The sequence below is a fragment of the Neolamprologus multifasciatus genome, chromosome 11 (assembly GCF_963576455.1).
Source record: "Neolamprologus multifasciatus chromosome 11, fNeoMul1.2, whole genome shotgun sequence".
Lineage (NCBI taxonomy): Eukaryota > Metazoa > Chordata > Actinopteri > Cichliformes > Cichlidae > Neolamprologus > Neolamprologus multifasciatus.
Window position 1 is genome coordinate 20,107,884 of NC_140449.1, and position 26,039 is coordinate 20,133,922.

At 39.4% G+C, this 26,039-nt stretch overlaps 1 protein-coding gene across 2 annotated transcripts; it reads left to right on the top strand.

The window, feature by feature from the left end:
• Window positions 1-2,853: 2,853 nt before the first annotated feature.
• Window positions 2,854-22,877, top strand: rorc (RAR-related orphan receptor C). 2 transcript variants are annotated; one of them, XM_085177014.1, is made up of 13 exons: window positions 2,854-3,135; window positions 3,245-3,373; window positions 7,841-7,870; window positions 16,712-16,797; window positions 18,001-18,142; window positions 18,238-18,588; window positions 18,683-18,784; window positions 18,872-18,993; window positions 19,424-19,556; window positions 19,657-19,764; window positions 19,845-19,955; window positions 21,086-21,195; window positions 21,331-22,877. In XM_085177014.1, the coding sequence occupies exons 2-13, from the start codon at window positions 3,322-3,324 to the stop codon at window positions 21,493-21,495; spliced, it is 1,512 nt and encodes a 503-aa protein (XP_085033140.1). In that variant the 5' UTR covers window positions 2,854-3,135; window positions 3,245-3,321; the 3' UTR covers window positions 21,496-22,877. The 2 variants fall into 2 exon arrangements, with proteins under 2 accessions (XP_085033140.1, XP_085033142.1); XM_085177016.1 differs by lacking the exons at window positions 2,854-3,135; window positions 3,245-3,373; window positions 7,841-7,870 and adding an exon at window positions 8,967-9,476.
• Window positions 22,878-26,039: the final 3,162 nt, after the last annotated feature.

Genomic DNA, 26,039 nt, shown 5'->3' on the forward strand with positions numbered 1-26,039 from the left:
GTATGTATATATATATATATATATATATATATATATATATAATATATATATATATATATATATATATATATATATATACTATACACACATATATATGAAGAACCACAGGTCATGAATCTTAAAATTCTTGGTCATTTTGGAGAATATTTTTAAACCTTTAAACAGAGTGCCTCTGTTGTAAAGAGGTTTTATGCACGACTGCAAAAAGTGACTGTTTAAAGGTAATATGAGAATAATTATTTTCAAGAAAACTTTTTTTTCTGTTCTGCTTTTTAGTAGATCCTGTCAAGTAAGTTTTTATGCAGCAGTCAATTAGTGGTTTAAGGTCTACAAGCCATACAGACTTTCAACTGCCTTTAACTTTAGTTCTCACACAGTTTGGTCGAATGTGTGGTTTCTGAGTGTATGGGCTCATCACAGTACAGGCCTGGTGGTCTTTTCAGGGCCCCTCATAGCTTTAACCTCAGTAAAATTGAGATGGAAATGCTACCAAAGTTTTTTAAAACCTTAATGGTGTGTGAGCATCTGTGTGTTTGTGTGTACGTGCGTATGTATGAGTGAGTACAGGACAAGTGAGCACCAGCAGTGTTTTTTTTTCCTTTCCCCTGAAGAGCCATGTGGTCAAGTTGGGTATGAGGAAGCGGGTGGAGGTGTTTCCACTTTCAGTTAAAAACCACCTGCAGCATGCTCTGTCCAGTAGCATTTTAGTCTTCAGTGCTTTTTTTTTGAGGGGCCACAGTTTCACAATCCCACGGCCTTGTCATGAAATGTTTTGGTAGCTCTGAAGAGGATTCAGTGTTTTAGTTCTCTAGTTCACAGGTAGATTCTCAAATACTTAGACATTAACACGTTTTCTCATAATTTAGTTTCAGCACACCCCCAACAATAGATTTTAGATCAAAGGTCAGTTCAGTTTTTATCTGCAATAAATAAAAAGCATGGCCCTGTTGGGTTGAGATCAGGTCATCAGGACATGGCCACTGAAGAATATCCCACTTCTGTGCTTGGAGAAACTCTTAGGGATGTTTCCTGGAAAAGTCTAATCTGGAAGTGGCTTGCACCTTGTGAAGCTGTTTTTCTTAATGATGGAAAGAATATTTTGATCATCCAGTCTTTCAGGTTTCTTGGTATTACTGAGCTGGCCAATGCATTCCTGCTGTTTGAGAATGAACCGGGGTTTTGATTTGGACAGCTAAAGATTTTTTTGTTTGCCCTCTTTTACTAGCATGGCATCTCTTTGTTCCAATGAGCAGCTATCAAAGCTAACAAAGTGACTTCAACACATGGGATCAACTCCAGATCCTGCCGAATCTGTTCATGGAATGACAAGGAACAGGCCTCACCTGGCCATGCAACTGCTGGTCAGTCAATTACCCCGTTGCTTTTGAGGCAAATGGGGGACTGTGTATAAAAATAAACAATTAATTCAAAAATTGCAGTTAAACCCCTTCAGTTAAAGTCTGCACATCGATTAAATCTTGATTGTTTGATTCAAAATAATCCACTGTGGTGGAGCACAGAGGCAAAACTAAAAATAAAAAAAAGAACAGTACAAAATTAAACCAAAAACAAACAAATCAAAATCCAAAAACGTAAGCATTTAAAGATGCTTTGTATTGTTCTTTGCTGCAGTTATTAGCAACATTTGAAATGAAAATACTCACGTCACAGGTTAGCTAGCCAACACATCACTTAACTGTTTTTACAGCACGTGTGTTTGTTTGCCTATTAGTTAAAGCGAGCCATGCAGCATTCACTCCCTCATTGCACCTCTGAATTATTTTTTTAAGTACTTTTAGCATAAAAGAATCAGAATCAGAGTCAACTTTAAACACAGGAACTTTAACCCCAACAGCCTTTGAGACTTAATCTGTAAATGCTGGTAAAAGTGAAAGGACTTGATAAGACCCTGAAGTGATTCTTGGTGACTTAGATGAACTCCAGTGTTTTGAGTGAGTGTTGGATTATGAGGATTATGATTTATTATTGCGAGTTAATTTTTGTAGTAAAATGAGTTTAAAATATAGCTGAACAAATGATTAGTAGTTTGACACGCATTTATTTATTTATTTTGATAATTAATATAATTAATATAATTAATAATATTAATAATTAGCAGCTCAGTTGTTGTGTACATAATAGTTCAACTTAGTTGTTAAAGTAGTTAGAACAAATTATAATTGACTGCTCAAAGACATGCTGATCTAAGGACATACTAAGATTTTTTTATTGACGTTTAAAAACATAGTTGTCGTGAAAGAAGTACGTCCTTACGAAGAATGAAAAGTGTCACTATCACGTGGCAAACATTAAATCAAGATAAGATTTTGCAGCCTGGGTTCATATGAGTTGTCTGCTACAGGCTACTTGAGTAAATGCACTCGGTTACAGTCTGTTTCCCTCCTGCCATGCACGTGTGTCTGCACCATGTCTGCAACCACTGTACGAGCCATGTCTTAGAGGAGGATTTACCACAATGATGTAAACCGAGAAGACGTATCGATTATTCATCGTTTTCTTTTTGTCCTCCCACCCGTGTTAAAATGGGGCATAAAATAACCCCTCCGTGTATGCCATACTGTATGGGCAGGGCCCTGCGAGTAATTCTAACAAAAATGACACCAACCCACGAAAAGGGATTTTTAATTTAAGGATGTTCCATTTCCATACAGACTGAAATCCAGCGTTTCCACCGCGCATTTTATTTTCTCGATTGGTGTGGCGGAAATTTGTGGCAGCAACATGGGATTATATTTCTCAACCGAGCACTTCAAAGCAAAACCCGATCCGGTGCTATTACGTAAGAGCCAGTGACATAACTCTCTCCAGCCTGGGACGGCTAGGGCGCACTGTGAGCGCAAAGGGAGGGGGGTGGCGGGCGCACGGCCGGCCGGTCCAGCTGCACTCTCCGCACTGCTGCTGCCACAGGGGGGAACGGGATTATTTCAAAAACAACCACACAAGAGGAGGAGTGCTGTTGAATAAGGGACCCTGACACACACAGAGAGAAAGAAAGAAGCCAAGGAAGATGACTGCCGATTTTGGGGAGCCACTGTGAAGACTCTTGAAGGAGGCGAGATGGCAGTGCACGTTTTCAAATGCCTGCGCCGGCCTGGGCGCTAGAGCGACCAACAGGTAGTATGAGTCTCGAGTTTTGCTTCGTCTCTTTCTGAGCACTGCAGTGTCAGCAGATAGAGTTGAAAACTGACTGACCTTACAGGAATTTGTGGTTTTTGTGCGCCAGAGTGCGTGAGTGAGAGAGCGAGTGAGTGAGGGGAGAGTGTGTGCAGGCCCACCCACTGGTGTTTTGACAGGAGAGTTATGGAATATGAAGAACCCGACGTGCCCTCCGCTGACACCCACATCAAGAGAGGTGAGATTTTCCCTCTCCAGGTTACATTTACACTGTGGCAGGTGCAGGAAAACTGAACTTTAAAGTCACAGCAAGAAAAATACAATTTGTTTGAATAGTTTCAGCTCACTAAACAGTGTGCCTTGACATTTTATGCCCTCATGTCCCTCGCTTATTTCCCAGCATGCCTTTGTGTGCCCACTCACTCCCATCCCCTCCTTTCCTCCTCACTTTTATCTCATCCTGTTGGCCTCTAGTGCACCAGCTGACTCCCTATCTCTCACTCTCTGTTCACTCTTAACTTCTCCCCCTTCACTCTCATCCATCTTTACCCTAATAAACCTCCTCATCCCTTTAACTGGGGTATGGTTAAGGTGCTGTGAGTGTGTAAGAATGGCAGTAAGCCGGAGTAATCCATGGGAATTAGCTCTAATTTTTGCCTCTATTACTGGCCAATGCCTTTCTGTTCAAAGCCTCTCCCAGGCCATAATCAAACTATTGGCAGTGACTGGAGATAAGACTGCCCCTCTGTCACAGAAACCCATAGCACACCTTTCCTACAGGATAGCAACACAGCTTGTCTGAAGTGCTGCAAAATTTATTTGTGTGTGTGTATGTGTGTGCCTCCATTTAATGCATGTAAGGAGCAAAGCAAATAAATAGATTCTTATTTCTAAAGAGGTGAAACAATAATGAGGCCTGACCCCTTTTCTCCAGTAAATGTATTAGGATCATAGCAGCAACAGTTTACATTCAAAGTCCTGAACTTTGTATTTTACCTGTGAAAATTTCACCACATATATATATATAGTTTTTGATTTTCTTGACTCAATATTTGCCACTAACATTGACAGATTGATACTTTTATCTACCCCCCAAACTCCCCCAGAAACATAACATAAACAATTTGCTGGTTACCCTAGATTACCTTTAGACCGCAATGCCAACAGTTTTAATTTGGAACCATTAGTGATTTAATAGCATTATGTAACCATTAGAAAGAAAGCGACCAGCAGGCAGGTCAGAGAGGAAACAGGCACAATTTAGTGTTCATTATAGATGTATTATAGATACACAATTATAATTTAAAATGTGTTTTCTTTATGTTGCAAAGTGTCAATGGTAATGGTAATCAAGGAAGGAAAATAGGGTAAGATTAAAGCTGAAAAAAGAAATGCCAGTATCAACAGGGACACTGAAACGGCTCTTAAAAGTTTTATGTCCTTCTGTTCTTCTTCTTCTTCTGGTTTTTATTTGCAAGTGACAATACAAACAAATAATTCCAGAGTGGTTTCCTTTGGAGATAGCTTGCCTTGGGTAAGTTAAAGTCATGTTGTGCAGAATTTAGTGTAAAAATGACAACGTTTGGGGTAAATTTGTTAAAATGATGCACAGCTGAAGCTTGAACATTATGTGCAGGATACCTAATGCATCTGGCCCTGGAGCTGATGCTTTATTCAGGTTAAACTAGAGTGTGGTTGCACTGTTTTATTTTCATATTTAGTTTCCGTACTGCTGAGACGGCTCTTCTTGACTTGATGAGAGTCTTGGTTTTAGCGGCTGTTGTGGGCGTCACTCACTTTTCTCAAGCAGTAGTTTTAGTCTTGCTCCACATTTGGGTTTTTTTCTCCTGTCTGTACAGTATAGGAAAAGAAAAAAACGAAACAAAACAATCTCCTTTTCATTATCCAATAAACGCCCATTTGTGGTGTCCCTCAGGGATCTATTGTAGGTCCGATTCATTTCACCGTAAATCATTCTGCAGCCATTTATGAACCAAAAACTGTCTTCACAGCAATGACAGTATATTATTCTTTTAACCAAAATGCATCTGGCCTTCTTCAGCCGTCTGCTATTTTCTTGGAAATCAATGCAGACAAGTCAAGAAATACTTTCTGTTCTAAAAGAACACTACCCTTGCAGCCGTCCTACTGATGTTTTCAGAAACTCTTTGAAGCCAACATGTTCAGATGACTCTTTTTACAGAGAGATTATCCACAATTTGTGACACTGTGAGTGCTACTCCTTTTTTGTCACTCTATACCTTACTTTTCTTAAACTCCTGCAAAGGTTTGCTTCACCAAATTGGTAGCGACTTTTATTTACAGACTTGTGATGAATTACTTACGGTGTACTTCTGAGCTACACGACTGTCCTAAAATTTTCAGCTGTGTAGATGTTTTGGGTTTAAGATTTTAGAGGAACTGCACGTGTTGGCACATTCCTCTTGAAACCTGGCGAACAGCTTAACCATCCAAATCAGACTTGCTTTTAACTTGATTTGTACATATTTCTTTTTGTTTCAGCATCTAGCATATATTCCTTTTCATATTTTATAGTTGTTATAGTACTATATGTTGTAATTTCTTTTACTTGTTTCAGTAATCTTCTTCTCAAATGTATGCTTTTCTTTTGCTTACTGATTAATCATTCTACCTAAACCTAATTTTTAAAAAGCCCTTTTTTAATCTTGTTTACTGTATTTGGCACCGGTCTTGGATGTTCACATGTTTTGTATGTTTTCTGTGCTAGATGGGTCGTGGTTTCTATTCAGACAAAATTGTCGCCTCCTCTCTGGGTTCAGTGGTCTTCGGTGCTGTTATGTAACACAGCAACTGTCACTTCAGCAGTGAGCTTAGATGTCAGTGCAGAGAGTGAGATTTTGCCTGATGGGTGGTGTTGATTTTTGTGCCTCCGCTGTCACTTTTGGGTGTGTGTAGATGGTTCATGGCCTGGCTAACAGGTGTGCCTTGCTAAATATGTACGTGCTGTGTCACATTTAGTTTTCACAGGTGCCATCGACCGCATGTTTATTTAATTCTGCTGCAGCAATATTTTAAACATTTAATACCATTGGTGACACATTTCAGGAATAACAGCGGTGCAAATAGGTGACGTCAATTCTCGCTAATTTCCGATCAGCGTGTCGGGGTTCAGCATTTTATTTATTTTTTTAAATCAGATTAGTCGCCCTTAAAATCATCTCCGTAAGGCGAGAAGCTGCTGTGCGTTTCTGTAAATGACTATTTAAGGAACGCAGGGGAAAGCATTGATGTAACACTAGTGTAAAAAACACTGAAAAAATTCAGGCCGTCCTCATTTGGAAATGATGCTCTAATAAATGTAGCTGATTTTTTTGTGTGTAATTAATCAGCCTTTTTTTAATCGATCACCTTTAAAACAGTTACTCTGTGAGTGTTGAAATTTTCTTTTCATTTTCCGTGCGTGCAGTGCTGCGCTTTCATTCCATATATTCTGCTTATGAAGCAAAACTGATTTGATGAGGGTAGGAAAACAGAGGAAACCACAAAGGGCCTGATCTGGCGCCAGACAAAGACCGGCTAGCTCTACGTCTTCCATTGATACTTATCTGCCCTGCATTCAAACCTCTGTCTAACACACACAGCCTCTCACACGCAAATACACAGAGAAAACGCACACATACCCTCACACACATGCGTATACATACACCCACAGCAGTAAACCCCCTGCTTAAGAACTGACCCTTAGTCGCTCTATCTGCACTTCAGACTTTCTCACAATTGCGGTCACAAAGGCAGACAAGAAAGAGGACCTATTGCTTCACAGACACCCACCTTCCTCTACCTTTATGTCCTGTGTGTGCGTGCGCTGAAACACCACACAAACATATCATAGACCCACACTAGTGTAAATAGGAATCCTCTAATTTAGCCTCTCCGCTCTCACTGAGGCTTCTTATCTGTCCACATGCTATTGTACACTAGAAAAGAAGCCAAAGAAAGTGCTGCCTTCTGCAAACCCCGTATCAAACTGCCATTTAGGAGCTGACAATGGCTACAGTGTAATTTTACTTTCCCTCTCATTTCAGTCTATTTGAAAGTCAGGATTTTACTTGTTGTTACAGTAGTAACATGCTCATTTGGATATTTGATTATGATTGGTGAGTACGATATGTATTTGAATGTCAAACGTGCTTTTGTAATCCATTCATTGCACTACGAATAGCTCCTATGTAGGTTTCAGTGGTATTTAAATTGTTCGCTTAAGTAAAAGTAGAGATACCGCACTCTAAACATGATCACTTCTTTTTTTAGTAGCAGATGTAAAGGGAACAATAAGCTAAGGTATCAAAGGTATTCATCAGCAATCAAAGAGTGTCTCATCTAACTTTTGTGATGTGGTTAGCTGTCATTTGTAACTCTTTTTTCTTAAAATGTTATACTGTACAACATTTATCTCAAAAATGAAGTAAATCAAATGCCTAATTTATTTTCCAGCGGCTATCACATTTTCAATTCAAAGAGATGGAAAACTATTGGTAAATGTTTACTCCTGGATTCAATATGAAGCTTAGACGCCACTGTGTAACGCCCACCATGTATTCATATGAGTAAACAGCAGGTTGAGTTTCTTTCACTAAAATGCGCTTTAGGATGCTCGTACAAAGCATAGACTCACAAAGTTGTTTAGTTTGAATCCACTAACTGCCTCTTTTCCTCCCTTTAGGAGGTGCCGTGTCCAAGAAGAGTCATTTGAGTAAGTTGTCTACATTTGTGTGTGTGTGTGTGTGCAGTAATAACTTTGCTTGTGTTTGTGCTAGATATTTGTGCATGCAATGTGGTTAACTTCATAGTTAGTGAACATGCAGCATGCACCTGTACAGCAAAACACACATACACACAGTGGTGTCGACGGGGACGGGGCCATTAGCAACACACTCTGCGCGCGGCGTGTCGCACCTGTGCTACCCCCCCTCACACAAACACACTCGCAGACAAACAGTGATGAAAATACCAACCACTTTGGCATCTGAATGCAGATGAAAGCGATAACATCTCGTCTTTTTTTAACTTTTTTGGTTTAACACCTTCTGCCACAACTTTAGCACACCTGTGGATGTTATCGAGAGTGAAGGTGCTGTGTGTAACACACCACCGACCTTCATATTAGGTGGCGTGATGATAAACCAACTGAGACTAAATAATAATGGTTTTCATTCATCACACGTACCCAAAACCAGAGAAGACAAGAAAGGAAGGGCAACGTTTGGGGGTCTTCTGTGGTTCTGTGTGGCGGGATGGAAGTGGAGGGAAATATGAGTGGAGAATGAAGAAGCTGCGGTGGATTGCAGCTGCGAGTGTTTACTTAAACGCAGCACTGAAGACATAAAATAGTCTGAAATACATTTTTCAGTTAAGTTGAAGATCTCACATAAAAAAAGAACAGATCTCAAAATACGTACTTTTTTTTTAGCTACATCATCCGAACAATTTTTAATAAAATGCAAACCTAACATTGAAACACATGCAGCATAATAATTAATTAATGTAATATTTAACTCGCAGGTACTTTTGAAACCTAATTGCTAATTGTATGAAAATGATAAATATGTAGATTTTTACTTGGAGCATTCTTCAGTGGAGGAGATCTGTAAGCTAACTCAGATAACCTGAATCAAGTGTGGTAAATATGCTACATGGAAAAATAAATAATTCTTTTAAAATGATTTTCTCTCTCTCTCTCTCATATACATATATATATATATATATATATGCATTATTTGAAAATATTTGAAATCTCCAAACTGAGTTTCACAATAACAGAAATGTAAGTTTGTGTGACTTACATATTTTTTTAAGTTCATCTCCAGTGATTCCTGTCTGCTGGTTTGACTTAAACTCTCTCATGGACAGTCTCAAAGGTGCTAGACATTATAAAGCATTTTTTGACATATGATACAGAGTGAGGGGGTGAAGGATAACAACAAAGGTATGAAGAAAAAGTACCTTGAGAAAAACGACAGGGCAGGGGACGGTCCCCCCTTCTTTGTCTTGATCTCTCTCTCTCTCTCACACACACACACACACACACACACACACAATCATGCACACGCAAACAAGGAAGGTGAGGCGGTGACTGACACTCAAAAGTCTGAATATGTATGCTGAAGCTGCAGTGAGCACCCGACCCAGCTTGATAAAGGACGAGCAAAAAAAGGAGCAAGATTAAAAGATATAGGTGGTTCCAAAAAAACGAGTGTGTGTCAAAAGAAAGACTATTCTTAGACAAAGTGAGAGGACAAGTGAGTTTGTGAAAGTGGGACAAACGTCTGACACAAGTGGAGGAGTGAGGATGATGCGAGGTAGGGATGAAGCTCTTCAGCGTGTGTGTGTGTGTGTGTGGGCACTTCAATCAAAGATATTTTTATCAATTAAATCAGTTACATGCTTTTTGATGACGTTTTTCTCCAAGCCTCCCATATTTCAAACTTTACGATTTTAAGGTAACGTTGCGACTGATGCCTCTGATGGTGCGCGAAATCGGTACCGTTCGATAATAACGTCACCTTTTGGTTAAAAGTAGCTGTGTCTTTTTAAACCTTCACCAAGTCGCCCTGAAATATCTGTGCTTTCATGCAGACTCAGACACCTGTGGCTTCAAACACATCAACTTTCTCAGGGTGTGTCATTAAGCTTTTTGTTCAGGTTTGCACTTTAGTTTCTGGTGTAATACTTCGTTGAACAGGAAAACGCCGCTCAAGTTTCAAGTGCCTTTATATTTCACAATTTTTGCTCGTGTGCTAACTAGAATTTTACAGCTTTACAAGTTTTATTGAATCCCACCGATGGATGTTTTTAGCAGCCTTGTAGAAAGCATGAAAACATACACGGGTGTTCCTGTGCTTATGGTTTTCAGCGAGTAAAGATTATCTAATCTGAGTCCCTCCATTGGCTGAATTTTGAGTACCTTCACACTGATTGATGTGTTTCAGTTTTACGGTTTGGCAATATGACTCAATTTTGAGCTTTCTTTGATGATTTTAAGATTTGAATCATGTCTCAGATATTTCTGCCCTCTGATACTCCCACATATACAGTATACCTCAGGCTAGGCTAATTCTGTAGAGTGAAAGGTTGTATAAAATGTATATTTCTGGAAATAATACCCATTCATAACATTGTAGTAACACCTTTTGTCAAGTCAAGTTTCCATTGTAAGTAATTCTTTTAATGAAGCCAGTGATTGGTGGAAGACCAGTGTGACCAGGTTATAATATAATATTTAAGATGTTGAGTTTTTATTTATTTTTAAAATCATATACACACACACACACACACACACACACACACAAACACATATATATATATATCATAATCAATCATCATAGTCTTGCACTTGAGTGCGGAAAACAGGATGTTTCACTACCGCAGTGCGTTGCTTTTAAATGGACCGACTCCAAGCACGTACAGGATGCAGAGGAAATGCTAAAAGTGTGATACTGAAAATGATTTCTCACACAAATAAGTCCCAGGTTACCTGAATAAAAATGGACAAAATACACAAAGAAGTGACAAGGGAGAAAAGGCAAAGGGAACAATGAAAATTGATTAATTTGTTTTTGCTGCTTACACACTTTTGCCGTTGCAACCTGCAAACACTTATAGACACACCAGCACATGCAAGCACAAACACGCACACACAGATGCGCAGCTGCTTTTTAGATGGCGGCTAGATGCAGCATATCTCTGCCCTGCAGCTGTGCTGTGGATACTGCCTGTGTGAACAAAACGAGAGCAGCCTCTGATGAAAAATAACTAACTAAATATATTTGTGTTATGACCACAACTGGGAGACAATGAATTATCTCTGGTGTTACACACTTGATTCCATCAGGCACACTTGAGATGGCTTTGTTGCTGTGTTTGGGGGGATTCCTGTGTAGATTGTTACACAGTTTCTTTATCAGAAAGGATTTCCTTGTTCCTCTGGGTGCAGAAGCCTGCAAAAGCACTTCCAAAGCAGCAGAAGCGGTTGGCTACAGATCAAAGCAGACATGAAAATGGCAGGTGACACATTCCCCCCCAAAATTTGGTAAATGAAATACTCAAGTCGAGCTGATTCATACCCTTTGCTACTGTCAAAACATTACCTCTTTCAGACACCTCCGAATTCAGGAGCAACTTCAAAGTCAAATATGTGAAATCTGATGCTAATTGGTGTTCAGATCTGCTTTGAAAAATTCCTCAGATAATCATCTCTCAGTAGGTTTTTCCATCTGTTTTTGTGTTATTGCAAATTAAGGAAACTCAGCGAGTTCTCGCATTTATTAAACAACCACAGTCTGGCTCTGAAACCTAAAAATACATTAGCAGAGAACTATTTCTGAGTGAAAATGTTTAGTCCAAAAAAGCTGTTAATTAATTTTATTCAGTTCCTGCTTATTTTGTATTTTCTTCTAAATCTTGGTTTCTTTTAATGGAAAAAAAAGTAACCTGATATTTTATTTTTATTTGTTTGGATTTGCGCTGCAAAGTATCGTGTGATAGGATGTGTAGCAAAACATTCATCTTTTATCTAATGTATTTAAATGCAGTACTACACATGCAGTTATTTGTTTAAAAAAAAAAAGCTGTGACAATCTGCTTTTTTTGTCATTTACAATTAGTTTTAAATGCAGCAGAAAAATAGTGGTTTTAAGCTAAAGTTCCAGAAGTCTCAAATTTTACTTCAGGACGACCTTAAATTAAAATCATTAAGTGTGTTTTTATGTATTAGAGATAATAACAGTACAAATAAAATTTAATTTAATTCGCCATGAGTCATATTAAAGTAAGCTGTTAAAGAATTTGTCTTCACTGGTGTTGTAAACTCAAAAAATGATCCTACATTAGGTCCAGCCCTCCTGTGCTGAGTGTTAATGTGCTGTATGAGGATAAACAATCTGTGCAAGTGTGTTTGTTTGTGGATGCAGTCTATATACAAAGCTTGTTTGCACTTTTGCTTGCGTATGTCTCAAAGGTAAGCTTCTGTCAGAGGAAAGATTGAGGTTTTTTTTTTTGTCCGTTTACAGTTCATAGAAAAAGCTGCTGACAAGGTAATTTCAGGCACAGAGAAGAAAGTGGCTGGTTAAACGCTGCAACAGTGGAGCTAGTACAGTTTTCACCCGTGAGTCTGTCTGCCTGTACGTATCATCATGGTAAAATGTGATTCTTTGCCCATAGTGTCACAACCGTGAGAGACACGGTCTCAGAACTGGCGTCTTTGTGAGGTCAAACTGAAGGCCGAGTTCAGAGATTTGGGGCAGTCCAATGTACTAGTTCGCTGATAGCGGCGATGTGAAAAAGGACGTGAGTTTCCACGATAAACCCCTGTCAAAAAGTCTTTTTAAATACCTGCAGTGACAGCGGTGCCGTTAGTGTTTTGACTTTACAAGTCCGTTTCTCTGTCTGTGTCACAGCATCGTGATTGAAAACCTTTACAGGTGAGAGCTCAGTTCAGAAGAAAGGCCTCGATTGATGGTGGTTATAGTCTGACTCAGGAGTGCTGACTAAAGGGAACTAAGAGTCGAGGGGCTACTCCCCATTGTCCCTCTTTTAGAACAATTTTATATCACAGTTGTTCTGATCCCATCATAAAACTGGTGCTGGTTCGCATCAGTATTCACACACACACACACACACACACACACACACACACACACACACACACACACACAAAAACAAAAAAAACTTGTGTCAGTTTTCACTTAAAACGTTGTGAGAGGACTAATTAATCTTTTTTTGATTTGAAATCCAGGAATAAAAAACTGTCCTTGATCTTTTCTTAATCCTTTTTATTTTTTCTAAATGATTTTGAAAACGTTCCTCATTTTGCAGTTTACTTTATAGCTTTGGAAATGTTTGAGAGTTTATTAATTTCATTATTATTATTTCTTTTTTTGGGGGGGGGGGGGGGGGGGGGGGGGAGGGGGTGGGGGGGGGGGGGGGGGGGGGGGGGGGGGGGGAGGCTTTTTTGCTTTTTCAGTTTCCCTAAAAAGAGATTTAATGCTTGCACCATTATTATTTTCTTTAATGACTGATATTTATTATCCAAATTTCACTGAAAAAGCCATTACAACTACCTTTGGTCGTCTCTGCTTACAGCTCTAAATGAAAGCCTATATATTATATTATATTTAATATATGATTTTTTATACTTTGACAGTAATCCTGCTTTGTCATTTAAGTTCTCAGTGAAAGATCTCAATACTGTTTTAAAGATCATCAGATCATCTCTGTGTGGCGGCATTTAGGTGTACAGTGCACTGTGTGCGGAAGCGTGGGAGGTGGCACGCTGTTGTTTGTACTGACAAATCAAAATATCTCCACCACTAGTGTACTTAAACCCCTACACTTGCAACAGCATGTGTTCAGGCAGTTTTTGAATAACCTTTCAGCAAACGGTTTTGTGTAAATGATCTCATTTCATTGTTCTCCATCATTAAGTGGTTGGTATAGGATTAGTTTCGCACTGTATGTCGTCACTTGTAGTTTTGTGATTGCTTACGTAAGGTGTTGCAGCCATGACTATCAAAAGAGACTTTTTTGAGTGGAAAAAATCTGTGTGGACTGCAGAAACATGTTTTAAAAGAAAACAGTAAAGTAAAGTAAATAGTACCAGGTTTAATTCTGACTAAACTTCGGCTAGATATGCTAATTATTTTTATTTTTTAAAATTTGGACCTCCACAACTAGGAGGACTCAGGTCATGACATTTATGTGTTTGAGGTGCTAAGTGATAGACAAAGACTAGGTATTAAAACATTTCTTTTTTTATTGGGTCTTTTTGGCTGCGCCGTGTTTTTACAGCTGGAGAATGTAAAGAATCGCTAACAACACTGATAAATAAAAAAACAAAATGCCAAAAAAAAAAATTAAAAATCAGATCAAACTGAAAAAGGTTACTGTTGCACCCAAAGGCCTTGTGGTTGCTTTACTGTTGCCAGTTGTGACAGCATTTTAGCATTTTTCTTTTTAACATACGTGTATTTGTAAAATCTTATTCAGTAGTGCAGATTCCCAGCAACAGTCGCCTCAAACCGCTTTATATTGCAAGGCAAAGACCAAAAAACCATTAGAGAGAAACCCAGATAATCACAAAACCCCCCTGTGAGCAAGCACTTGTTGAAAGGAAAAACTCCCTTTTAACAGGAAGAAACCTCTGGCAGGACCAAGATCAGGCAGGCGCAGCCATCTGCAGCGACTGGTGAAGGGTGATGGAAAAGAAATGAAGAGAAAGAGATAGGACAAAAGGCAAAATAACTATAGTTTAATTCCGTATTAGCATCTGTTGTAGCGACCCCTGAAGGGAATGATCAAAAGAAAAAGAAGAAGTCATCTAGTTTTTAATAAGGCCATCGAGAGTCACTGGAGCTTAAACAGATCAAACTGAAAAGGTTACTATTGCACCCGAAGGCCTTCCTGTTGTTTCACTGTTGCCAGTTGTGACAGCATTTTGGCATTTTTCTATTTAACAACATGTATTTGTAAAACAAGTGCTGTGTGTAGCTACAATTCGCACCAGAACGCAATCGCCTCGTGACTGGAAAAGACACGAATGGAAGAAATAATGGTGGCGCAGTATTTTTATCACTCTATCTCACACAACCATACAAACCATGCAAGCACGCACACCAGGAGATGCTGGGTTTGATTGTCTGTGCCTGTGGCTGGAGATAACCAGGTGAGACAAAAATGGCTATAAATCTGCTGATAGAGGGCTGTTTGGTGGCTGCCTGGTGTTTATTTCTGTTTGGCAGTCGGGCTTTTAAAGGCAGATTGATACTTGTTTCTCTGTGGCAACCAATAAAGATGTCCACAGTTGTGTTGGGCTCATTTAAGGTGAGCGCAGGTACGACTACATGGAAAGCTGTTGGAGGAGCGGTGTGCGTGATTGCCATGAGTTTGAGTATGAGATTGCATGTGTGAGATTGCATGTGTGAACAGCGAAAAGCTTGTGGGCCACGGTGGGATTTCCTGTTGTTTGAGGTTGACAATCAGAACTGAAATAACTAAAAAAACAGAGACCACTGATGTTCTCTCTGACTATCCAGCACTACCAACAGGAACACAATTTTAGTCACACAGCTCGGTCTCTTTTCTTCGTTCTCTTTTTTTTTACATGTGATATTCAGCTGGTGGCAAAGGCTGCTGTCAAGCCTTAATGGTTAATTTAAAGGGACAGAATAATGTGAAATGTTAAGCATCAGAGTTAACTGGTGAAATATTCTTATCATGGTCAATCATGAGGTTAATCAGACAGTTCCATTAGTAGAAGCTGCAGTCTTATCAGATTTGTGGCTCTATTATTTCAGCTCGATCGTACATGCCTTTTGCTCTGTGTCTATATTTATTTTATCTCCAGACTGGCTGTTCTCAGAAACCTTCTAGTGATCCCTGTGGCACCAAATAAAGAGGGCACACACTGACACACTAACACACACTCGTGAAAACAAATCTGACACAGTTATGCACGGAAACGTAAATACTCCCGTATATTGTCAAGTTGCAGCTATAAGAGCTCGTCTCGAAGAATGCAGGCACACTTTCTAATGAGAGACGATGGCGGGAAGAGATAGCAGCCTACATTATTTTAGGTTATTTGAGGCTGGCAATGCCTCTGCATCACCACACGGCCATAATGTGAAAGAAAAAAAGCGCACTTCCTTATGAGCTTCTCAAAAATATTTTGTCAAGGATCCGTGATACAATTCATCTTTTTTAATGAATCAAATGACATCCTGATTGTGACAGAAATCGCCACTAATCAAAAGACTGGGGGGGTGTGAGAGAGTTTCACAGTGCAGTGGCATGGGGGGAGGTGAGAGGGGATGGCCATTACTGGCAGTGATCAAGGAGAGTGCATTACTGGCAGCGATGTCCTTTATGAGCGAGATTAGAGAAGGATTCACAAAGAAAGAAATGACATGAAAGCAGGAAAGTCAGAGTGAAAGAGAAGTCACGCAACCACTTGAAAGCACTCTGAGGTTGACACCTTCATATTCGCCGCTTTTCTCCATTTGCAAATATTCCATGTCCTCAGAAGTCTCTCGGCTTATTGCATTTGAAGGTATTTTGTTCATTATTATTAAGGCAAGAGGTGCTTGAGAGGAAAATACCTTTGGTCTACTATGGTCACACAACAACTGATAGATGCTTAAGGGAAAGTACAGAATAAAGCAAAAGTTGTGGGAATCACTTTGCAGTTTAATTGTTTAGATAAAAATGTGCAGTGTCATTAGAATGACAGTTGGTATAGTTTTACTTACTGCGATGAGCTCTGTGCTGCAAATGTTATAAATGAATGATTAAAAATGCTTGCTTTTAATATTAATAACTCTTTATTCTGCTATTTTTTTGTTTTGTTTCCATCTATACTGTAGATGTGTGTGCATATACAAAGTCTGAACTACTGAGCTGACATTAGAGCAACAAAGGTCACGTTAAACTACACTGATCAAACTTAAAAAGTGCTGCATTTAAGAACTGTATTTTATTTTTTATAAAGTTAAAGGTTTTGGATTTAACAAACTTTTTCTGTCCTTCTGTGTTTGTTCAGCCCAGATTGAAGTTATCCCATGTAAAATCTGTGGTGATAAGTCCTCTGGAGTTCATTATGGAGTCATCACTTGTGAGGGCTGCAAGGTGAGATGGGCCACAGCAACCTCATTCCCACATCATACTGATCCTGACCTCATATCACTCCACTCATTATGAACCTACAGCCAGAAGCCTTTAAGGTTTATGCCACAGCTGCCTTAAATTAACAATGTCTGTAATTTACAAAAAAATCAGTTGTTATATTTCTGTAATGGTTCATCCATCAGTATGTGCAAGCTCTTTGATCAAAATTATATTTTTAATGCAAAAATATAATGAATGAACTTTATTACAAATAAGCAGAAAGGAAATGCACGTTCTTATTTTGTGATGAAGATGTCAAATTACAGTTTTTAACTTCCTAAACAGAAAGATTAGTTTTAGCAGTTGAACATTACTCTTGATTAACTTCTGACTTTCAGTGTGTTTATATCCACATTTGGATATAAAATCATGAATTCAGTCATTTGAGCTTTTTAAAATTTCTAATACATTTTTGTTTTTATAACACTTGGTTTAAATAATTTGTCAAGCAATGTGCAGGAAACAGGAAACACTTAGCTATGCTAGCATAAAACAAATCTAGTTATCAGTGTCTCTTAAGCGTAATAATTTAATATGTATTCATGTTATATGTTTAACTCATTAAAAAGTGTCTTGAAAATTTAGCCATGTGAATCTACAGAGTTACTTTTCTCGTCCAGGTGATTTTTATCTTTGAAGTTCTTGCTAGCAGGCTAACTGGTTTCAATCAATGAACATTTCATCTGTTTTTCTACAAGAAAGCAAGTCAATATTTCCCAATACTCTAGTTCCTAGAAGAATTCCTTTGACGATCGGTGACCAATAAATTTTCCCAATAGGAAAAAAAAATCTGGGACTGTTGTGGAGGGCCGCACCAAAAAACTGTTGAGCAAAACTAAGTTAATCTTATCGGTGCGGCCCTCCACAGCAGTCCCAGTTTCTCACTAACCTTTCACTATTACAGTTGGACTGTTGAATAGCAAGTTTTAGCTTATTTTAGATATTTTGTATCACTTATACCTGACAGACAACAGGAAATATGAGTTATACTGATTTAATTTAGAACTTGTCAGATGATAATAAAATAATTTGGCCACCAGAGAACATTTCTGCTCATTAACAAGAGCAAATAAAAAAAATTTCTCTTCTGACTTATGTGTAACTCAAAAATCACTATTTCCCAGTCAAAAATTGAGCTTTTGTTGGACTCTGCTAATCCCTCAGGGATTTTTCCGGCGCAGCCAGCTGCCTACCGTATCTTACTCCTGCTCCAGGCAAAGTAACTGCCAGATCGACCGGGCCAGCCGCAACCGCTGCCAGCACTGCCGTCTACAGAAGTGCCTGGCACAGGGCATGAGCAGAGATGGTGAGAGAAAGCACACATGTACTGGCAGGCAGACAAATCTATTTACTGTTAATTCGCAGCAGCTACTTAGTCATTTGTTGATTGTTTATTTCCAGCGGTGAAGTTTGGACGGATGTCCAAGCGTCAGCGCGACTCTCTGATCGCTGAAGTGGAAAGGCACCGACAGCAGCAGCAACAGCAGCTTCAGGGAGACGCCCAGACCGTGTTGTCCTACCCCACCAAGAACCGCCAGGACCGCTCCCCCCAGCTTCTTCAGCCCATGGCCCCGACCTACTCATACAGCGGAGATGCCGAGCTGTTGACCTACGCCGCTGATATTCACCCTTACCTGATGTGCTCCCCGAACGACTCACAGGTGCCTGCTATGATCTACCGCACCTCTGGGATCTCTCCCACCTCAAGATCCCAAGGGAGGGGAGACAACGCTGGTCATGCTGATATAAGAGGTGAGGCTCAGATGTGGGAACTCACTTCACCATGCAGGACAAATCCTCCTTTCTTTGTTACTTATTTGTCTCTCTTCTCTGTTCTTTATGCAAGGATTTGACTCCAGGCAGTCGTCTCACGATATGATGGGGATTCATCCTTATAGTGGTCTGGAGGATCCATACAGCCTGTATCCTCACTCCCTGCGAAACATAGGTGAGAAAATGAGCACAGTGAGCCAAACTAAACATGTAACTTTATCATATTTATAGTATTTATAAGTGCGTCTTCTTCTTTTTTTAGATGAACTGTGTGCCAGCATTGTGCGTTCCCACAGAGAGACCAGTCAGTACAGAGTGGAAGAGCTCCAAGCTCTCAGGTGGAAACTCTTCAGTAGAGAGGAGATCCAAGCATACCAGAGCAAAGTATGTGCACTGTTTTCTCTTCATTTTTTATTTTTATTTTTTAATTTTGCGATTTCTCCTTCATGTGTGCGAGCTTACTCAGACAGTCTCAAAACAAAACATGTCATTTCACATGCTTTACGTCTGAGGCTAGTTTTGTTTGATGAATCAAACAGGAAACTGAGAAAACGTCTTTCATCGCTTCCCCCTCCTCTTCTTTCTTTGATCTTTTTTTCAGTTGATCAGAGAGAAAACAGCAGGGTAAATTGAGTGATAAAATACAGTAACTTGAGCAGCAGACTGAATTGTTGGGACACTGAGGATGAGTTTTTATGAGACGAGTGAAATGTTTTGCCCTTTAGAGCCCATTTTAAACAATCTATGGTGAAAGAAAAGGATTAATGAGAAACAAACTGAGCTAACAGTCTTTCTGTCTGACTCTCTTTCCCAGTCAGTAGATGAAATGTGGCAGCACTGCGCTATCCGACTTACTGATGCCGTCCAGTTTGTGGTGGAGTTTGCAAAACACATCCCGGGTTTCCGTATGCTGAGCCAGAACGACCAGATCGCCCTTTTAAAGACTGGTGATTTTCCCTTTTCTAGAAGGATGTGCTTAAAACACAATATATATAACTGAACAGGTTTGATCTTATCTCTTCTGACCTGCCTTCCTACTCTTTTCAGGCTCCATGGAGGTGGTTCTGGTCAGAATGAGCCGGTTCTTTAACACAGAGAACAACACTGTGTTCTTTGATGGGAAGTTTGCTGGAACTGAGGTCTTCAAATCTTTGGGTGAGGATTTATCTGAAGGTGTGAAACCGTCTATCTAAACACCATAACTTATCAATGCTCAGTGGTTTCTTGTCTTGCAGCTTGTGGTGATTTAATCGCAGCAGTATTTGACTTCGCACATGGCATGTGTGCCCTAAAGCTGACTGAGCAACAGATTGCTCTCTTCAGTGCCCTGGTGCTCATCAACGCAGGTAAGCCCAGCTCGGTCTGTCTCACTCGTACTGCGTTTATTTTAAGCACATCAGGAAGGAAGCGGTCTTTTCTTTTCTCGTCCTCCATGATGGCGACACATGGTGCGGTCTTGGGTTCGGCCTTTATGTGTTCATTTGGCGTTCTCCCTGTGCCTGTGGGGACTTTGCCTTGATACTCTGACTTCTTCTCAAAGACATGACTGTTAGGGTTAATTGGCAATGGCGTCTATGAGTTAGTGTCATAAGTACCTTGAACTGGAAATGCAGTTACAAAAATGGGTGGATGTCATAGATGAATAAGCTTGACCTTACTGTCAGATGTGCATGAATAAATCTTGTAGGTTTATCATATTACTGCCCAAATATAGATGACAGATATGTTTTGTGTCTGTGTCTTATCCAGTTTGCCTCTTTTCCATTTTGTCTTGTGTAATTTTAATTCATTCTGTCCCATTAAGTTAACCTTTCTGCCTCCTAGTGGCCGTGAATAGACATAATTCAGTTAATAGGCCGCAGTGAATGAGGATGAACTGATGAATGAAGGAAAAGACACAGAAAAGGAAAAAACAAAAAAGACAAAGAGCACTTTACAAAAAGTGTTCTTAGGTGTTGTTGGGAAGGTGTGACAATGTTTCTGGCCTTTGAATGAAGTCCTTTCCTGTCTCGTTGTTGTTGTGTGAATTTTAGACCGAAATTAAAAGGAATCAAAGAGAATATTTTAACAATGTCCATTCAGAATAAGGGCATGATAAATATCTGGATCCTATCACCTCATCGCTTCAGTCCTTATTTTTACTGCTGTGCTTTATGGGTTCCACTGAAGATTTTAATGTCATTATATGTCTAAAGTATAGTATTGAAACAAACTTCTGAATGTATTTGTTAAAAAACTCTTTTATGATTTCAACCCTGCTATTTTTGCCTGCCAACACTGACTAAAGTTCACTGCTGAGAGCATCAGCCTGCTGCCAGGGACTTAACTTCCATGCAGCAAGTAATGCTGTCTACCCTGTTCTGCAAAATGCTTTACTTTATGATTTTTGTTATGTTTTTCACCTTTAAAGGGAACAACCTAATAAACAGCTTGAAAAAAACTCAATCCTTCTTTCATAAAACATCTTTGTGTTCAGATCGTCCGTGTCTGGAGGACAGGAGCAAAGTTCAAAGAGTTCAAAGAAGCGTGGAGTCGGGACTGATGCACATTCTGCACCGAGACAATCAAGAAAGTTTGATGCACAAGGTAAATTTCAGTCACCTGGCTGTTCAAACACTAAAATTAAAGGCTTGTGTGCTCCATGTTTCATATCTGTGAGTGCGCAAGCTTTCCTCGCTGCTGTAGAAAGCTGACGTCTAAATGCTTGTGTCCACCCTGCAGCTGCACCAGAGGATGGCGGTGTTGCGCTCGCTGTGCAGTCTGCACATGGAGAAGCTTCGCTGGTTTAGTCAGCGGTACCCGCTCACAGCTCACTCTCTGTTTCCTCCGCTCTACAAGGAGCTGTTCGCATCAGAGGCAGAGCTTCTGCCGGGGACCACTCACTGATGATCTACGAGAATATGCAAAAACAGTCGCGCACCAACGTACCGAGACTCCTATTAGTTTGAGTCTCATTACTTTCTGGCAGATTCTATTTTTCTAATAATAAAAAAACACACAATAATTGTAGCGTGTGTTAAGTGTTATATGACTTCCAGCAGAGCTTTTCTTTGTTAGATGATGTCAAGAAGAATTTTTTTTTTTGATAGCTTAAAATTATTTTGATGATGCCAGAGAAACATATATTTTGATGTTCTTCGAGAGCACATTGTCGGTGGAGTAAGAGCTTCATTTTCTCTCAGGTTGTGCTGTTGTGATTCTGTACAGTTGTAGCTTCTGTGTGTCATGGTGTCTTTCAGACATACAAATTCAAAAAGGCAGACCACTGTTCATCATTAGTTCAAACTTTTAAGTGTTAGTCCACAGAAAGTCTGTATTTCAAGCAGAAAACACCAAACTTCAGAGGGATTCAAATGTGACTTTATAAAGTTTGTATCTTCACCTTGTAGTGATTTCAAGTGGATTCTTGCTTGACTTTGTCAAAAAAAAAAAAAATACAATTTGCGCTATACAAGTTAAAGCTAAAGCCAACCAATGTGCTTTCAACAAACAACAATATCAAGCACTAAAAGCAATCATATGCAACTACAGATGTTGGTCTAAAAACAGAAATCCACTTTGTTTTTAGCTTCCATACTCATAATAGGGTTTAAGTTTTGCAATGCTCCTTAAGGATCATGCAATGCCCTGCTGAGCCTGTGCATGCTAGCTTGCACAAATTACATCCTGTTCCTGTTTCTTCTCGGTTGTTTTTGCCCTCAGGAGTATTTAATGCAGTACTGGTTTAATGCACCTGGATGCTGAGAAAGTCAATCATCTTGTCTCTTCACATCAGCAGCTTCAGTCACACCCGCCGGCCATGAAGAGCGGAAAGTGTCATTTAGATGCTGAATACTAAATTAAAAACTTGCCTCTTTGCGTCTGTATGTCTCCAGAGAAGTTTCTCCTCCTCAGGCTGGTGTCTGTCATAGACTGACCAATAAATACTACAAGGGCAGCAGTACCACTGATATGGTTCCCTTTAAATGAATCCTCACATGCTTTTATATTGTGTGAGCTGTTGCATTAAGTGTAGAGATAATACAAAAAGGTGCAAGCGTGTAAAGTAGAAATCTCGTCCCGTGTGTGCTAACTCTTCCTCCTTTTCCCCAGATGAACTTGTTTTGTTTTCTCTACATATCTTTGAATAAAGCGGCGGGTGAATGAGAAATGTTGAGATGTTTCTGCATTAAGTATGTCTGTATGTAATCCTCTCTGTCCCTGGAACAGCTGGCATTTCCCTCAAGATAATTTGCTGTAAACCTTCTAATAAACTGCTGAAGCTGTGACACCAAGCAGATGTTTCACTTTATTTGACTGCTTGTGAAATCACCATAAATATTTATGCAAAGAAAAATTAACCGAATTATAGGGAAATCCCTATCAAGTCAAACACCACAGTTTATTTGTTGCAGTCAAAGCTCTATAGCGAATATACTGAAAAACATCCAAATAAGTTGTCTCCAGCAAATTTTGGTAAATTTGCAGCTGCAGCAAAACAGAGGAAATATTAGTCATTGTGGGTGACTACCAGTGGTCTGTGGAAAGTTTTTTTGAGGTTGTCACACATCGACACACGCACACAACGGTTGCTAGCCAAGTTAGAGAGGAAGCAAATTAAAAGCTTCTAAATCCGTGGGATGTGATTAACCCAGCAAACAGATTTTATATTAAAGACAGCTCCAATCAAAGCTGCTCATGTTTTCTTTAATCACCTCCTGCATGCAGGTTTGGGCAACGAAACTACTTTTGTATGTAGTGGTCTTTGGTTTCTTTTAATATTCTGTTATGCAGAACAAAAGAATAAAAGGGTCCTTTTTGCCTTTGCTTAAATACCATTTCCACTCTTTTTCTTTTTTGCTTAGATGTTTGTAAGAAAACTGACTGTGTGGCTGGATTTTAGTAAGCGGAAGGAGAGTGGTTTAGTAGTTTATTACCTTAAAGGAATTTCCAGTTTCCACCAAGTTATTTCACTATTACAGATGAGTGGTACACATGACTCGAGGTCATGGGAAATAGGAATATTTGGTCCTAACTACTGTAAATCAAAACACTAGTTTACCATTAAACATAAAGGCAGTATTAATTATAGCAAAGATGTGCATGCTTACTCAAATAATTAACACAACAAAATACACTGCTCACAGGCTGCAACAAACAAAATAGATAACTGGGTGTCAGAGTTTGCAGAATTAAAGAAAACACGAGACGCTGACAACAGACTTCAAACTAATGGCGAACTGCTTTATTACTTCAAACATCAAAATCCAGAAATGCAAATCATGAGTGCCGCTATAGCTCACCAGGCTGTGCTGCAAAGTCTTGCAGAAGCCAAGTGGGTTCATACCCACACTTGGCCATTTGTTGCATATCATCTCCTAGTTTTTCTGTCCACTCACAACTGTAACATTATAATAAAAACCTAAAAGACCCCCCCAAAAAATACTCACATGGAGAGGATGCTGCAACAAAGGCCGAGGGGAAAGGAGGACTATTCACACAAAGTGGGTAATGAGGGAAGTGGAAATAGCTGAGCAAATGAGATACAGGTGTAGACAGTCCCGTGGGGGGAGTAACCTGAAATAACCGAAAGATAACTACTAAACACAGAGATGTGAACTCACACTGAAACACAATACAGAAAAAACACAAGGGAGGCTTCGAACACAAAGTCAAAGACAGAAATCCAAACACAAGAATATTACAAAAAAAAACCCTCATAACACACAAAACTTAAAACTCAAGTATTACCAAACCAAAGTTAAGAGGAACAAGCAGGACACTAAAAATGTAACAAACACAAAAATCTCCACACAGGGGAATAACTAAAGAACCAAAATAGAAACTCAAACTCGAAGACTTCAAAACAGAAAGCTGTCAGATAGACACCGACTCAGCTTATCAGCTAACATCAGCTGGCTGTTAAATCAGAATGAATAATGATTACTTTGATTTGTGTTATTTCTTACTCAGGTTTTCTCATTTTATCTTTTCTTTCTTAAATTCTACCATCTTGTCCTATGTTTTTATATCATTTGATTATTTTTGTTGCGCTTTGGTCGGCAGCCGTTGTTTTAAATGTGCTACAGAAATAACTTTGACTGACTGGATAAAGTCCCACTCCCAAGTCTTGGAAAGCAGATGGGTTTTTCAAATGTAGTAAAGCATCTAAGAAATAAACATTATCAGTCTGGGTATGTCTCTGTCTTTTTTTGCAAATGATAACATGTGAATCTGCCTGTGGAAGGGAGACATCTAGTTGCCCAAAGAGGAGCAGATTTGGGGTCATGAGTCTACGATTAGCGAGGTTTAATGACATGTTCCAGGAAATTTGAGTTGAGTATGTGTTCAGTAGTTATCAAAACAGCACCAAGAATGTCTGCAGTAGCTATTTGACCATAATTATTCTGGAAAACGGACAAATGAGTGATTTGGTGAAAGAGAAGAGTTATCTTCCTTGATGGAAGATAAAGTTGTGGGAATTCTGAAGTTTCATATGGGTAAGCTCGAGAATTATTTTGCCAGGTATTACACTGACTTACTGGTTTAGTAGATGTGAGTGCTTATAGGTTTGAGGACTCAAAACAAAGGATTTATTAAGTCAGGAAAAGGAGCGTGAGGTGGCCACAGATTAAAAAGCAGAGGCAGGAATGCTGAGCATCTGTTCCATCTGCACCATTTGGTCCCATCTTTCACGGCCTCCCTATCCTGTTTGGATCAATGATTCTTGTTCTTGGGGGGAAGAATGTGCATTTAGTTCTATGAGTACTGGGATGATAACACATTTGTTCTTTTTATACTTTTTCCTCTATACACATCAGTTAAAGACCTGAGTGTATACTTGGTAGTTGGCATGCACCATGTACACACTGGCTTTATGTGGAATTAGTAGCTTCATAGTCTGCCTCACATAACTTGAGTGATAAAACAGCAGGAAACTGTAATTTAGTCATTTGGATTATGTGTTGTGGGTGGGCTGGAGAGTCTTTTGTTCATGGGCACAGCTGCGTGAGAATGTTCTTGGAGGTGAAGAAGGATAAGAGACTTTATAATACTAACAGTCCTGTGTGCATGAGGGCATTTTTCTCAACTGAGCTCCCCTCCTAGGTCTCTTTTTTATTATTGTGAACTCTCTGATCTGCATCCAGTGTCTAAGTGCTCCAACTCCAGGAACCATGCAGAAAACAGACTGACCTGGTGTCTAGGCCTTAGTAAGCACCTCTGCACTGACACACCAGTGAAACAATGAGAGTGAGCAGTTAAGTGGTTTGGATGAGGTAACTGACTGGTACAGAGGACTGCTGTAGAGGACTAAAACAGAACATTTAAGAGTCAAATTAAAAAAGGAGGGCTGTTCTTTAATAAGGAACTAATTTAACTTTGAAATAATGCAGAAACAAACATAAGATAAATGCGACACCTTACTTAGAAAACATATCAAACACATTTTA

Excerpts from the sequence above, each read along its gene's own strand:
- rorc (XM_085177014.1), top strand. The coding sequence starts at position 3,322 with ATGGAATATGAAGAACCCGACGTGCCCTCCGCTGACACCCACATCAAG. Across the intron at positions 7,871-16,711 it reads GTCCAAGAAGAGTCATTTGA|CCCAGATTGAAGTTATCCCA; the intron begins GTAAGTTGTCTA and ends GTGTTTGTTCAG. Across the intron at positions 18,994-19,423 it reads TCCAAGCATACCAGAGCAAA|TCAGTAGATGAAATGTGGCA; the intron begins GTATGTGCACTG and ends TCTCTTTCCCAG.